The 15,491-nt window shown below is 40.5% G+C and overlaps 1 protein-coding gene across 20 annotated transcripts in view; it reads left to right on the forward strand.

The window, feature by feature from the left end:
* LOC135492187 (liprin-beta-1-like) overlaps nucleotides 1-15,491 on the forward strand; it is a 136,100-nt gene that overhangs the window by 44,312 nt on the left and 76,297 nt on the right. For 17 of the 20 annotated variants that reach the window (XM_064778440.1, XM_064778450.1, XM_064778444.1 and 14 more), the window contains one exon: nucleotides 10,226-10,417. In XM_064778440.1, coding sequence (XP_064634510.1) covers nucleotides 10,226-10,417 — 192 coding nt within the window. Of the gene's footprint in view, nucleotides 1-6,606; nucleotides 7,049-10,225; nucleotides 10,418-11,971; nucleotides 11,991-14,475; nucleotides 14,720-15,491 lie in introns of those variants that run through there. The other 3 variants (XM_064778453.1, XM_064778461.1, XM_064778459.1) reach the window with 3 other exon arrangements.

The following is a 15,491-nucleotide window of genomic DNA, read 5'->3' on the forward strand; positions in this document are numbered from 1 at the left end:
TCAGTAAACTATTTTTCTGAACGTGTTTGGTGCAGTTCCAATTTTGTTTCAATCAATCAATCAAAATGGGGTTATTTATAGTGCCAGTATCCACTTACGTGATCAGTGACACTTTACATAATACCGAGCAAAACTATAGGTTTTAAGTGACCCGCGAAGACAGGGGTGCTGGTTAGCATCTGCAAGCTGATTGGCAGTCGGTTTCAGCTCTTAGATAGTAGAAAAACGCATTATCCGTTATTTTTAGTACATGCAAGTCCTGGCGCGAAAGACCTTTCCCGCCGCGTGAGTGCACGCCAAGATCCGAGTTCACGTCACCCCGCTATTAAGACGCAACGTCATTTCCATTATCATCGTTGTAGTAGAGTAATCAAGCGCCATCAGCGTGACTTGGTGATGTAGATTTTCGTCTCCGCGCAGCGCGTCTCCGTGCATCGATCCGCTCAAAAAATCTCTGCACGGAGGGTTCACTCGGGTCGAGTTGGAACCAACATCGGAAAAGTGTGTTAATTCAGTCAGTTTTCGAATTTAAATGTGTTATTTAACTCTAAGACCACCATGACCGTTAATCTACGTTTTGAAAAGTCAACTGTTGACGATCAGGGACGTAGATCTACGTTCAACCTTCAGTTTATCAAAATGCCATTAGTGGTGTTGAGGATGTTTTCTGCCTTGTTGTGAAATTTGCATAATGGTAAAAGCGTGCAATCCTGGCTCAAAGGGGACCTTTGTTTTTGGCTCTGGCGGTCAAAGAGTTAATGATGGAAACTGCGACTGTAGAATGGGTGGTGACTGGGCAGCCGACCGCTTGGTAATAATGGCCTTAATAATGCCACTGGTCCTTTAAAACAACCTGCTGGAGAACTGGTATTGTCGTTGGTAACACTAGGCTTTATGTCTCATCGGTATATGAAACCATGGAGATGGTTGCGATGAGCCCAAGACATTCAGGCATGAAAACAAAGCTATTATGAGCGTTACATCATTTGCTTGGGTTTCGTGGCTAGTGCTATTGCTATCCATGTTGGTTTATGGAAAACTCACTGACCATGTGCTTTGAAGCATTTCAAATACCAGTTGCAGTAAAAAAAATTCCAGAAAAAACCCATACAGTTGAACCTCTCTTAGCGGACACCTCTCTATTAAGGACACTAGTTTTGGGCCCAAAGTGGTGGTTTCCATTCAATTTGACCTCTCCAATCAGGACACCTCTCTATTAAGGACATTTGTTTTGGTCCCAAAGTGGTGGTTTCCATTCTATTTGACCTCTATAGTCAGGACACCTCTCTATTAAGGACATTAGTTTTGGTCCCAAAGTGGTGGTTTCCATTCTATTTGACCTCTCTAATCAGGACACCTCTCTATTAAGGACATTAGTTTTGGTCCCAAAGTGGTGGTTTCCATTCAATTTGATCTCTCTAATCAGGACACCTATCTATTAAGGACACCACTTGTCAGTCCCGAGGGTGTCCTTTAGAGAAGTTCTACTGTAATTCTTCAAATTCGACACCTATTGACTTAAATCTCCTTTACAACTTGTATGGTAAGGTGTAATGAAAGCTATTTTCGACACTGTGTGGGCTATTTGCTTTACCAATCTTCCGACCTTGTCCCTTAAGCTAGGGTACTGGAAGTGCATAACGGGGAAGGCACGTGGAGAATTCAACGTAACCTATTCCTTGGATAATGAATCAGCATAATTTTGACAATTCAGTTACACGCTATACAAGTTATCTTCGCATCATCAACTACTAAAGTTTTTCGAAAAACACCTGAGTCCTTTTCTAAGAATCTAGTCATGTGTTAGCATCTTTCTAAGACCCGGATCCACCTACACTCGTTACTTGGTACATTTGGCGAAGAGAGGCAAAGAAGCCATTAGAATTGACTTGCCTCAAGTTTATAACGGTGTTAACCAACCGGTTGCAAAACCATGACAACGATAAATCATTATGAAAGGCTTTCTTATTTTCTTGCTGTTGATAGGCCTACCATAGCAAAAGCGTTGCTTTTAACACCAGAGAATCAGCTCCCCAACTTCGCGAGAATCCTGTGTATTTCGGCAGGCAATCCAACTTCCAGAGCAGTTGATGAACACTGTCAAAATTGATGAGTCATCACTTTGGCAAAATGTCGATGGCATGTTGATATACTGTTGCTTACGTCATCATTTGTTTTCGAAAGGGTCTGATGCAAGTATCAATTCGTGTCTTGTACCCCCCCCTCAAGGGTACGACACCTTATCACCCTATAACGACATCTTAAGGCTCAAGCATCACCCTTTTTTCACCAATACTACTTTTTCTTTCGTCAAGACTTCACCATCAACAATATATCAGTTATCACCATCATATAAAGTAAACGGACTAATTTTACTGGGTAAGGCTGTATGTTCGAGAAGACATCGACACATTAGCATCCTTATTCTTTCCAGCTTCGCCAAATTTTCACTAAAGGAAAAATAAATACTACTCAAGCATCGGCAAAGATTAGTGGTGATAGCTTAACTACCCTTGAGGAGGGGGGGTACAAGAAACGAATTGATACTTGCATTAGTTGATGCTCAGAATTCTGGAAAAATAAGGGTTCACCATATGCACCACCATTTTGACTAGAACTTGAAATCCTAAAGCTCCTTCTTCTTCTTCTTCTTCTTCAGCGTTCGCTCTGCACTTGGAGGGGTCATTCTCCTAGGAGTAATCCTCCTCCAAGGCGGGATGAGCGTATCCTGCGTGCCACTACGGTTAGGCGCCAATTGGGTTTATTGGCCTAGTGGTCCGACTTTGGTGAGAGAGATAGAGTCCACGCAAGCTACTCATGTTTCTCACTTGGTGGGGGTCTTAGCTTGCCCTGGCATAGACACCAGGTACAAGGAACCTCGGTTTTGAGTCTCATTCGAAGGACTGTGAAGAGCCAGGAATTTTAGTTCCTTGAAAGCCACGCCAGTTCATCCAGACATACGATCCTGGGTTCTCCCCGGGATCGAACCTGGGCCCTTTTGCGTGGTAGCCAGCAGTGTAAACCACTAGGCCATGAGGCTCTTTGAAATCCTAAAGCAATCAGAACTCTTTCAGAATGAAGTGAATGCCAATTTCGAGTGTTGAAGCCTGTTCTTTGTTTTCCAGGGAACACTGCCTCCTTGTTTCAAATAGTAACTCGCTTCATTTTGAAAAGTTCTAATAGCTTTAGGATTGCAAGTTCTCGTCAAAATGCCTTTGGTCCACCCCCAATCTTTATGCAAATGTGTGGCAAATCTCTTTTCGAATTCATACACGGCCGGAACATTTGTGCGGCAAAATGACTGAAATGGCAAAATTTGCCGAGATCATATCGCTGGAGAATTATTTTGCGATTGAGGAAGCAGCCTTCCTTTTGGTGGCCATCAATAACGAATATTCGAAACATTAGCGGTAAACTGCCATGGTGTATCCTGACTCAGGTCAAGTGACAAGTATAAGGCCCCGTGAAATAAATTGTTTGTTTTTCAACCTTTTCAACATCAAAGTGATGCGGGAGGGGGTGTTCCCAAAAAATCCTGAACACGAAGCTACGCTTGTGCTACTGCTGGTATTTTTGGCACCAAACCAATAAGAACATCTGTTCAGCAAGACGCTGGATGTTCAGAATTTAAAGGGTAACTCGTGTCAAATTTCGCCATATAATGTTTTAGCTGTTTTTGACAAATGACTATGTCACTTTCTCATAAATCGGTGAGGTTTTCGAATCGAAATTCACATTTTCTAGAAATTGATGGTTTAATCCCGCCTGGACGGCTCGCTTCGGTGCCGTTTTCGTTGATGACGTCACAACATGAACATTTTCGCGGTCGCGTTGGTTTACATTCAGCGATTTTATGATAAATCTAATCAAAAATGGAAAATTTGAGCTTTACATTTGTGATCAACAATTAAAAAAACGGACGTATTTCCGCAAAGTTGTTAATCACATCATAGTATCACTTTAAGGGTACAACTGCTGATTAAATGAGCCAAAATGGACATGGTTAGTCTCTAGAGCGGCCTACTGCTATACTTTATGGGTGGTTGCTTCACATTGCCAGGCCTGCTTCGGCCATTTTACCCGTTTTTACCAAAGATTTTACACATTACCAGACTTTAAAGGGTAGGCAGCTATGGGTATCATTGTAAATGCAATTTTATCAGGAATGTAACTAAATATATAAGTAAACAGTTCTAATTTCTACCAGACACAAATTTAGTGATTGAATTTGAAAATTCGAAAAAATTGGAAAATGTGATGTGGGTTGGGATGATAAACTAACAACTTTTCATAGGGCCTAATGTCAGAAGACATGGATTCGAAGTCATAAATCATGGTGGCAGATTGCAGAAATCATTTGCATTTATTCGACTGATCGATGGCAAGCGATATCTGCCTCTCCCCCGATCCGTTAAAAAAGTTGGGGTTTAATGTTTTGACAGAGATTTAAAAAAGCCTTCTTTTATGTCTCTCGAACTCCAGCCTACTTTGATCTTTGTGCCAAGTCACCAGCCTTCTTTGAATGTCATTTAAGTGATCTTTTAGTGTCTCTTTCAAACACTTCGTAAAAAAGACGTGATGTGTTCCTTATGCATCATAGAGTGGAATCTCCCTCAGCGGACACCTCTCTATTAAGGACACTAGTTTTGGTCCCAAAGTGGTGGTTTCCATTCAATTTGACCTCTCTATTCAGGACACCTCTCTATTAAGGACACTAGTTTTGGTCCCAAAGTGGTGGTTTCCATTCAATTTGACCTCACTAATCAGGACACCACTCTTATCAGGACACCTCTCTAATCAGAACAACAGTTGTCAGTCCCGAGGGTGTCCTTAATAGAGAGGTTCTACTGTACCTTTTAGAATGCACATACTTTCATACCGGTGCATCAGCGGTCTCAGTGTTTCCAATATCAACCCTTTTACAGGAGATGACGTGCATAGCACGTCATTCCACATGTCCCCTAAGTGTCAATGACGTACATGGTACGTCATTTACTAATATAGATATCAATTCCTCAGCACTACACTGCAGCCACTCTAAACAAGCTGTACACACGCAAAGACATTAGTTTAATCCAAATACAATAGATGGCAGAACTTTTGAATATTATTTGGGCACTCCAATAGATGTCACCGCTGCTCAGGACAACCAGCCACAGCTCAGCACTGGGCAGTGTAGGCCAAAGAGGCTGCCTCAAGGAACGAGTTAAGTCTATTGGGTTTTGACAAACTTGTCTTGCTTGTAATTTTTAGCATCTTTCACCATCATTTTAACGGAATAGCTGGATTGCGAGTTGCTAAGTTCTTCAGATGGCGATGATGTGAAGAAAGGATTAGCGCAAGGAACACAGGAAAATATCTTTTTTTGCGGAGGTTTGAATAACTTTTGTCTCGCCGTCGGGGAAAACAGGCACATTCACGCCCTGCCAGAGGTGTAGAGATCAGAGAAAGTTGATGGTACTCATCTGTTTTGTGCCGACATTGAAAAATGCTCTTAATACTGTCACGGCTATTTTGTAAGTTTGAGCCAGTGAGTTCTCAGCAGACAATATACACGCCCTGCCTGAGGTGTAGAGATTAGAGAAAGTTGATAGTACACACCTGTCTTGTGCCTATTTTGAAAATTGCCATATTTCAGTGCCTGTGCGGTTACACCTAACTTACAAGTGGTCTTTCCATTGACTCTTCAACAACTTGTACCAAAAGATGATAACTTGAGCCATGATTTTATAAAGCCTTGTACATTTCATCACATTTTGAATATCCTCTGAAGTCTCTGTGTCAATTCCATTAACGTGAATGGAGGAGCAGTTTGGATTAAGTGTCTAATGGAATTTAGTTAGAATTTCAACGGCGGCCTCTGTGAACATGCGGACAGATCTGACTTATGACTGCATCTTTGGCGTACGTTCCGAGATTCTTGGGTTTCAGGATTGTGTCTTTGGCATCAGTTATGACGGATAAGTAAACAAACATTTTGTGAAATTTAAAAGAGGTTTGAGTTTTGTACTTTTGGAGTTTGAAATTCGAAAGGGAGTGCATTTCAACACAAAAGGCTGACTTGTTCGAGAATTGTTGAATGAAGTCAGGTTTTTGATGGATAAATCAGGAGAAAGTCAAATGGAGTCAGGTTATTGTCAGATAAATCCAGAGAATTGTCTGAGTTGGTGAACAAATAGTGTGTAATAGTGGGCCTTAATGTTGGATGAAGTCTGGTTTTTGGTGAAAAGAGCAGAAAAGGTTGGGGACACTGTTCAGGATTGACATTAAAAGTGTCACTGGATATCAGGATAATAAGGATTGGGGATTGAATTTATTTCTGTTTTTATTAACGCATGTGGTTCTGATTAGCACATGGATTTATATTATGGGATGTCGGCCATGGCGTGAATAAATGGATTGTTTTTGAAAAGCATTGCATTTGCATTTATTGCAACCTTTATTAGCAGAACTGACGACACTGGTGGCGTGAGTGTGGTAGATGTATGGATTTTCAGGGATGTAAAATTTCTGATTTTAGGCGATTTTCAGACGTTTTTCTCTTACTAAATGCTAAATTTGACAGTTGGAATGGAAGGATCTTTGTCTAACCTCTTTGTGGAGCTTTGAACTTCCATAATTGGACGATAGATAACCATTTTAGAGGCATTTTTGTGTAAGTGAGTGTCGATAAAAAAAGGACATGATTTTTACAAGAAAAGTAGTTTCAGATTTTTTGCCTTAGCTTAGTTATTGGCATCCCTGGATTTTAATCAGAGGATATTTATGTCAGTTTGAGTGTGACTAATAGGTCTTTTGATGACATCGAAAAAAATTACATTTTGATCGTGTTTTTGATTCAAATGGATATTGAAAACATAGCATGAAGGAGGCCATTAAAGTTACTAAAAATCTCGGACCGATTTCAAAGTTGGCCGGACGCACAATTCAACTTCAGATTATCATAAGTTGTGCCGAATTGGATGAAAAACTTGGACAAGGGTGTCACAGCTCTGCGCCAACCTCGCCCGGAAGGAATTGTACTCGAACGCCCGGATTTACTGTCATGGTAAGAGTCGGACGTGATTTTGTCGGCGTAGTGGATTACTTCTTTCCTTGTGGTGTTTGATTTTGGTTGTAGCTGGTAGTGCCCTCTATACAGGGATGTGGGGTACTTCTAATTTTTTCAGGGTTTCCATTTTTTCTCCTCCAGAAAAGTAGAAATGGAAATATCTCTGTGTCAGCTTTCTGTAGAGTATATTGAATTTTTGAAATCGGACGCTACTCGTTAAAAATTTGAAATTTGGAATGTAATTCGAAAATTTCCAATTGTGTAAATACGTACTAAATATAAATTTCAATAATGCCATTGTGTAGACAAATATACATATACTATGAATGCCAAGTTTCAGCAAATTTGTATGCATAATAACTGCACTACGGCATTGTGTAAAACTGCATTTCTATTACCTGGACCACCAGTTGTCACGAACGGCATACCCCTTTAAAGATGGTGGTCACTGAGACGGTAAAACGACCAGATGCTGAAGATGGAAATGATCGACCACCTGAGACTGATGAGAATCACTGCTCGATTTAGATCGATCCTTCTGCCTTTAAAGGTGGACTAGAGGCAGAAACTAGGGGGTCAAGTCGATGGTATTTGGGCAACTTACATGAATAAAGCTCTAGGGGACTATTTGGTATTTGATTCAAAGATGAATATTCAGTGGAACCTCCCTTTGTGGACACCTCTCTATTAAGGACAATAGTTTTGGTCCCAAATTGGTACTTTCCATTCAATTTGACCTCTCTAATCAGGACACCTCTCTATTAAGGACAGTATTTGTCAGTACCGAGAGTGTCCTTAATAGAGAGGTTCTACTGTACTGTAATCAGGCAAAATTTTGCTTCACTTTGCAATTTCACAAAAATTTGGAGAGAAAAAAAATTCACACATTTTTATTTTGGCGATTGCACATTTCTTTCAGTTTTCGAAATAATTTTTGTGCTTTTAATTTTTTGGCAAATTTTATTTTCGCAAATTCATGTGATTTGTCAATCCCGCGAAAACAAAATGCCTGCAAGAATTTGGTGGTTCACAATATTCTTAGTACAAGCACAAATAGTTTCGATGTACTTAGCGCTAGGAGAGATCCCTATTGACAACTTTGAGTAACCTAATCTGACCTACCTGGCTCCTGCCTAAGGATTCCCTTTAAGGCATTACCCCACTAATTGATTCTAACGCCAGTTAGCAAGGGGATAATTAGCTTATAGGGTCATCACCAGCTGGTGACCAGCCTGCACCCAAGAGCGGGATTGGAAAAGACTTTATCTGCACACTTGAGAGGGGCAGTGTCTGTTCAAAAAGTCAACCCTTTTTGTACGATCTCATCACAACCATTTGTAAGATATCTATCTATCTTTTACAGGCCTACGTCGTTTATTCAAAAATTTGAAAGTTGGACTTGAATTTGAAAATATTGGCACAAATGGTGAAAAAAATCTGATGGGAAAAAAATCTTAATCAACCAAAATAGAATTCTTGTAAATTTTTTTGCAAATCTCATAGAGAGGCATGAAAATTTGGCAGTTTACACTAAAGGTTTTTGAAACAGTTATTTTGCCAAATTGTAGCCCTACAAAAACTGTTGTTTATTCAAAAATTTTAAAGTTGGACTTGAAAATGAAAATATTGGCACAAATAGTGAAAAAAAATCTGATGGGAAAAAAAATCTTAATCAACCATATAATAGAAATCTTGTAAGTTTTTTTTGCAAATCTCATAGAGAGGTGTGAAAATTTGGCAGTTTCCAGTAAAGGTTTTTGAAACAGTTATTTTGCCAAATTGTAGCCCTACAAAAACCCACACAAGAAAATATAATAAAACTTCACCAGTCGTGGAAAGATTTTCTCTCAGAAAACGCAAATTCAGTACAAAGTGAATTAGCATTTTGAAAAGCGTTGGGGCAACACGATATCATTGTTGTCGTTTCGAAGCGAGATTAATCACGGCACTTCAGACGGCGAAAGAGAGTGCCGTTAGTGATGAACATTAATTACAATTACCGCCGTGAAAATTGATTATACCCACAAGGTTTCCTGCCGACTCATGTTCTTCATTCGAAATGGCTGCAATTTATTATCCAAGAGTCCACCTGCGCTGTTCCTCGACTTTAGCGTGACAATGCACTTGGAGGTGTGATTCTCCAGAAAGTATCCCTCCTCCAAGGAGAGATACAGTAGAACCTCTCTTTGAAGGACACCCTCGGGACTGACAAGTGCTGTCCTTAATATAGATTAGTCCTGATTAGAGAGGTTAAATTGAATGGAAACAACCTATTTGGGACCAAAACTAGTGTCCTTAATAGAGAGGATGTCCTTATTAGAGAGGTGTCCTGATTAGAGAGGTCAAATTGAATTGAAACAACCAATTTGGGACCAAAACTAGTGTCCTTGATAGAGCGGTTGTCCTTAATAGAGAGGTTGTCCTTATTAGAGAGGTGTCCACTAAGAGAGGTTCTACCGTAAGTGGTTTTACGTGCCACTACGGTTAGTTGCCAATTGAGTTTATAGGCCTAGTGCTTAAGCCAGAGGTTGAGTCCATCCAAGCTACTTTTATTATGTCGATGGGTCGTTTAGAATATAGCCAACAGGTCGAGCAAATATTGGTTTTACATATCTTTCTAAGGACAAAGCAATAAAGGTTGAGTGCTGTACCCAAGGACAGTTGGCCGAAACAACGATGATCTTTCTGTGAGTCCAACCAAGGGTCGACTGATAGTGAGCCAAATGCTCTTACCACGATGCCACTGATCTCAGACAACTCTTGTCCTGCGAAATGAAATATCACACACAGTGGACCCTCTCTTAGCGGACACCTCTCTATTAAGGACACCCTATTAAGGGTACTAGTGTTGGTCCCAAGTGGTTGTTTCCATTCAATTTGTCCTCTCTATTAAGGACACCTCTCTAATATGGACAGCACTTGTCAGTCGCGAGAATGGCCTTAACAGTGAGGTCTTACTGCACTGTAAACAGTGGGTCCCATATTTAAACAATTTCAGATTCACCAATTTCAGATTAGCTTCAAACAACTTTAAAATAAGTTGATCAGCCGGACCAAATAACGAAAATTTGATGTCAGTTGCTGTACAACGAGTTGGAGTCCGAGACATCAGTCAACCGCGTATTTTGAGTACGTGGCAACATTTTTCATCGTTTTCGCATCTTCTCGTTTCAGACAAATGGTTTCTCGGCGGAAAATGTCGACGAGAAGGTCCACCAGCTGGAAAACGAACGCGAGCAGTTGGTCCTTCAGATTAGCGTGCTAACAGAGCAAGTCGAAGCACAAACGGAGAAGATTCGAGAATTGGAAGACGACGCGGAATGTAGCCGCGATAAGCTGAGTTCAACAGAAGAGATGCTGCAACATGTAAGTGAAGTTTTTGATTTCAGTGGTACAGTACTTGTCAGAAGTGACCTCTCTTACTTATGCAACTCTGAGCTCAGATCTACAATACTATTCGAGGCTGTAATTATCAGGTCTCCTTAATTTTGTGCTTCAGTAGGATAGAAGTTGCATGCAGCAAGATATGTAACTTTTGACCAGAATGGTTCATGTATGGGATATGTTTGAATACTTCAGAGCAGTACTGTAAACTGTGAAATCATTGTGGTGCTAAAATGTTTGAGAATTAACCCCTTTGAAATGTTCATGTTACATGTATCTAATTTCCACAAATCCACTGGATTTCTTTATAAAAGACCCATTTCCTTGTAATTTTGCAAATTTTCAAGTTTTGATCTGGTTCTGAAATTGACAAAAGTAAAATGCTCGCAAAAACGTCATGGTTTACAGTAGATGCCAAGCTTTCTGTGTTGATCCTCAACTTCGTAGTTCATCAAAGCCTCAGATTTTAGTTCTGCTTTTATCTACGAGATGGACCTACCATTGAATTCACTGTGTGAAGCATTTCAGGTTCCTCTCTCCACAAAACCCAGTGTGCCATAACAATCAGGCCCCCCCTCTCCACCCATCCTTGAAACAAGGGGGCTCTGGGCCCTTGGCTCTCCCCAGAAAGACTCATGGTTCAATATGCCTTTGCAGGGCATCTGAGGGCTAAAATTAGGAGTACAGTGGAACCTTCCTCTATGGACATCGCCCTATGAAGGACACCCTTTCTATTATGAACAGCACTTTTCAGTCCCGAGGTTGGCCTCAGTAGAGAGGTTCTACTGTAGTAATTTGCTTTTGGGGAGAGGCAGCCTGAAAAATCACTGCTGTGCCAAAAAGTGGGGGGCTCACCTTGTGCCAACCCTGTTGTCTTGGTGATCTGATAATACTCTAGTTTCACCATTCTAAGACAGATTTGAAACATGCGAATCAGTCCACAAAATATGCACGTGGTCATTTAACATGTTCAGTTTGGGTAAACAATGGGTTGACAACACCAATTCGAATGTTGGTCGTGACATTGTGTTCTGGCCTGACCTGTGTGTCTGTTTCATAGTAATAATGAAGCGGTCTTATATCAGTGAAACTGGAGTATTGACAACATTTTGAAAATACAGTAGAACTTCCCTATTAAGGACACCCTCGGGAGTGACACATGCTGTCCTTATAGAGAGGTCTCCTGATTAGAGGGGTAAAATTTAATGGAATCGACTGATTTGGGACCAAAACTAGTGTCCCAAATAGAGAGGTTGTCCTTAATAGAGAGGTATCCGCAAAGGGAGGTTCAACTGTATGTTGAAAAATATGGTGACTGAGTTGAATCAGGTACCATTTGTACAGTTCGTCATGTGAAATTCTGACCCAGAATCGATGCAATATTGTCCAAAAGGCACATCATAAATTATTAGTCAAAATTGGGTTTGTTGGTGATGAATACAGGATGAGCATGAGTGTCGTTCTATTGTCAACTACTTACATCCTGGTGGCATTTAGCATGTTGTCGACATACCTCTCACCTCTCCAATCGATTTCATACCCAGATTTCGCATAGGTAGGTACCATTGCCAGGGGCGGATTCAGGAGCCAGATGAAGAGGGGGTGTGCACTTCATTCCGCATCAAAATTCCTGCTGTGGTCCAAAATTTTATTGTCAATTTCTAAGATTTTGAATATGCCCCTGTCCCCGTGCATCCGGGCCTGATTGCCTCAAAATTTGCTGGGCGTTAGTTGTGAGCTTGGGCCTACCTGAACAGTACAAACTTAAGTTACTGTAAACCCCGTAATTTTCACAGCCCTATTTGTTTGCCACAGCATAATTTTCAGATTACAATTCCATCAACTTCTGTAAATGGTTGCATTTTCAAACGATACAAGCATTTTAAGTTCGCCATTTTCGCGCTCACAGTCGATTGTACACCATTGTTTGTACAGATGAGGTCAGGAAAATTGCAAACATATTAGGCTTGTGAAAAAAGGGATTTACAGTATTTTGTTCCCAAACGTACTGTAATCCTTGGTGAATTACAGTTATCTTGTGGTGTATTAGTGTATTACCTACCATATGCAACTTTGCAAAAATGTTGCAAAACTTTAAGGTTCGTTTGAAATTCTCATGACTTTTCTTCATGATTTGTAACAAAATTGCTCCTGTGCAGAGGTCATTGCTGGTGCCTTTACAAGAATAAGTGATCAGAATAACCCCAAATCAATATCAAACTCAACGTTTAAGAGTTTTGCACACAAGAGATTTGTTCGTTGCACATCACAGCGATTATCATCGCAGGTTAGAGCTAAAGTGATGTTGGTCAATATCATCATGTTTTGGTTGTGCTTGACGGATTAAATACTTAGTCATCGCATAAGGCAGTCGTTTGACTTGACGCATCTGTATAACATTGGTTCGACGTCTTGGAATAATCGGGTGAGTCACGGTGTGATTGACTAATGTTCTGATAAATATCTCAATACTAACAAACAGATCAATTACTTCTGTAATTATATGTGGATGTTCTGTATTTTGGTGCAACAAAATCTGTCAATCAGTGAACTGCCAATCAATTACAGTAGGAGTACCTGTCAATCAATTATCTCATAAGTCATCGTGTCAATCGATAATGAATCTACCATTAATCAAACGCTTTTGAGTTCAGGAAGTTATGCTTTCAAGAAAGCACTGGTTTCTCTTTGACTGTAGTCCCTTTAAAGTTACCTGTCAATCAATTATCCGACTAATCAATGTGTCAATCAATACTTGCTCAGTTGATCAATGAATGATTAATTTCCAGGAAGTTGTACTTAGGAGGAAAAGTACTTCAGCAGTGGTACGTACTGAAATGGTTCTCTTCTGCGGGTCGAGGATTGATAATAGCATGTCACTAACACAACCGCGGTGAAAAGGAGACTTTGATCGTTTAAAGATCGTGGTCTTCTAATTCCTCTCGTTATCGAAACTCGTCACATTAACGCTCACGATATCTAACTCATTTCACATGTAAAAAATCTCAACTTATCTAAACCAACATTCCTCTTATTTTTCAAAGATATCAAACGTGTAGATCAGTCAGGATGTACAATTTCCCTCTTATAAGATGTGATTACATATCAGAGAGAACGAATTCCGGAGATATTTTGATTAGCCCATCTAACACCACGGACATTAACAACAGAAAGACCTGTCCAGATTTTCCATCACATTGTTCCTGGACAATGAATTATTCAGACCAACTGCAGTGGTATTTTGGTATTTGACCCAACAAGGGAAGTGACTTGTTTTTAGGGCATGAGGCCGAGCAGATGTGTTTCTTTGAGTCATAGGCAATTGAACACTCTCATTGATCTCTCATGCGAGGTGCCTGGTGAAAAGGCAGTTTGAAACCTACTTGTTTTAACTAGCTGGTCAGAACGAGCCTGGTGAAAAGGCAGTTTGAAACCTACTTGTTTTAACTAGCTGGTCAGAATGAGCCTGGTGAAAAGGCAGTTTGAAACCTACTTGTTTTAACTAGCTGGTCAGAACGAGCCTGGTGAAAAGGCAGTTTGAAACCTACTTGTTTTAACTAGCTGGTCAGAACGAGCCTGGTGAAAAGGCAGTTTGAAACCTACTTGTTTTAACTAGCTGGTCAGAACGAGCCTGGTGAAAAGGCAGTTTGAAACCTACTTGTTTTCATTAGCTAGTGGTCGACCAACCGGCCTCATCCGAACGGGCTACTTGTGGCTTCAAACCGATATTTGTTGTTGTTTATTTGGGGACATGTGGTGCCCTCTTACACCATTAAACGGTGTAAAAACCATTCAATAAGAGGCCTTGGAGCCCATCTGCGAAGTCTTACAAAAACGTACAAAAAACTATGTAATTATTGAACCAAATAAAAAATTGGCTTTGCCTGACAATGGTCCAGTGGGTCGCAATGCTCTAATAATGCATTGAGCAGCACTTGAGATGACATGTAGGCCAGCAGGTAGAATTCAGTGCTTATTTTATTATGCTGTGTATAAAGTAATTATACCACCATAATGTACATGTACGGCAGTTCGTCTGTGATCAGCCGGTACTGTTTAGATAAAAAGCCTAATATTCTGTGAAATTCAGTATGTAACAGAGAACTCTGTGATGGATGTATTGGTGATTTTTGAAGGACGATCTTGATAAGGACTACAGGAGTGGTATTCAGAGTGTGTAGGAGAAGTGTGTTGTTAGAAATGATTTCCTGCTCCCCTTTGACGTGCAGGTCCTAAAAATTCAAGGAAGGATTTGGAAGTAGAGTTTGACAGGACTTTGAAGTTGTAGGTATTTGGATCTCAGTGACAGGTGTTTGAAGTTGTAGGCATGAGGATCTCTGTGACAGGTCTTTGAAGTTATAGGCATCAGAATCTCAGTGATGGGTCTTTGGAGTTGTAGGCATCATGATCTCAGTGACTGGTCTTTGAAGTTGTAGGCATCATGATCTCAGTGGCAGGTCTTAGAGGTTGTAGGCACCAAGATCTTAGTGACAGGTCTTTGAAGTTATAGGCATCAGGATCTCAGTGATGGGTCTTTGAAGTTGTAGGCATCAAGATCTCAGTGACTGGTCTTTGCAGTTATAGGCATCAGGATCTCAGTGACAGGTCTTTGAAGTTGTAGGCACCAAGATCTCAGTGACAGTCTTTGAAGTTATAGGCATCAGAATCTCAGTGATGGGTCTTAGAAGTTGTAGGCATCATGATCTCTAGTGATGGGTTTTGGAAGTTGTTGGCATCAGGATCTCTAGTGATGGGTCTTTGAAGTTGTTGGCATCAGGAGATCTGTGAAAGGTCTTTAAAACTGTAGGCATCAGTATCTCAGTGACAGGTCTTTGAAGTTGTAGGCATCATGATCTCTAGTGATGGATCTTTGAAGTTGTAGGCATCATGATCTCTAGCATTGGGTCTTTGAAGTTGTTGGCATCAGGAGATCTGTGAAAGGTCTTTAAAACTGTAGGCATCAGTATCTCAGTGACAGGTCTTTGAGGTAAAGCAATACCTTAAAACAGAGCAAGCCAAGAGAAGAATTTACTTTGCTAAGTCGCATTACTTTCCT

This window comes from Lineus longissimus, chromosome 8 (assembly GCF_910592395.1).
Source record: "Lineus longissimus chromosome 8, tnLinLong1.2, whole genome shotgun sequence".
NCBI lineage: Eukaryota > Metazoa > Nemertea > Pilidiophora > Heteronemertea > Lineidae > Lineus > Lineus longissimus.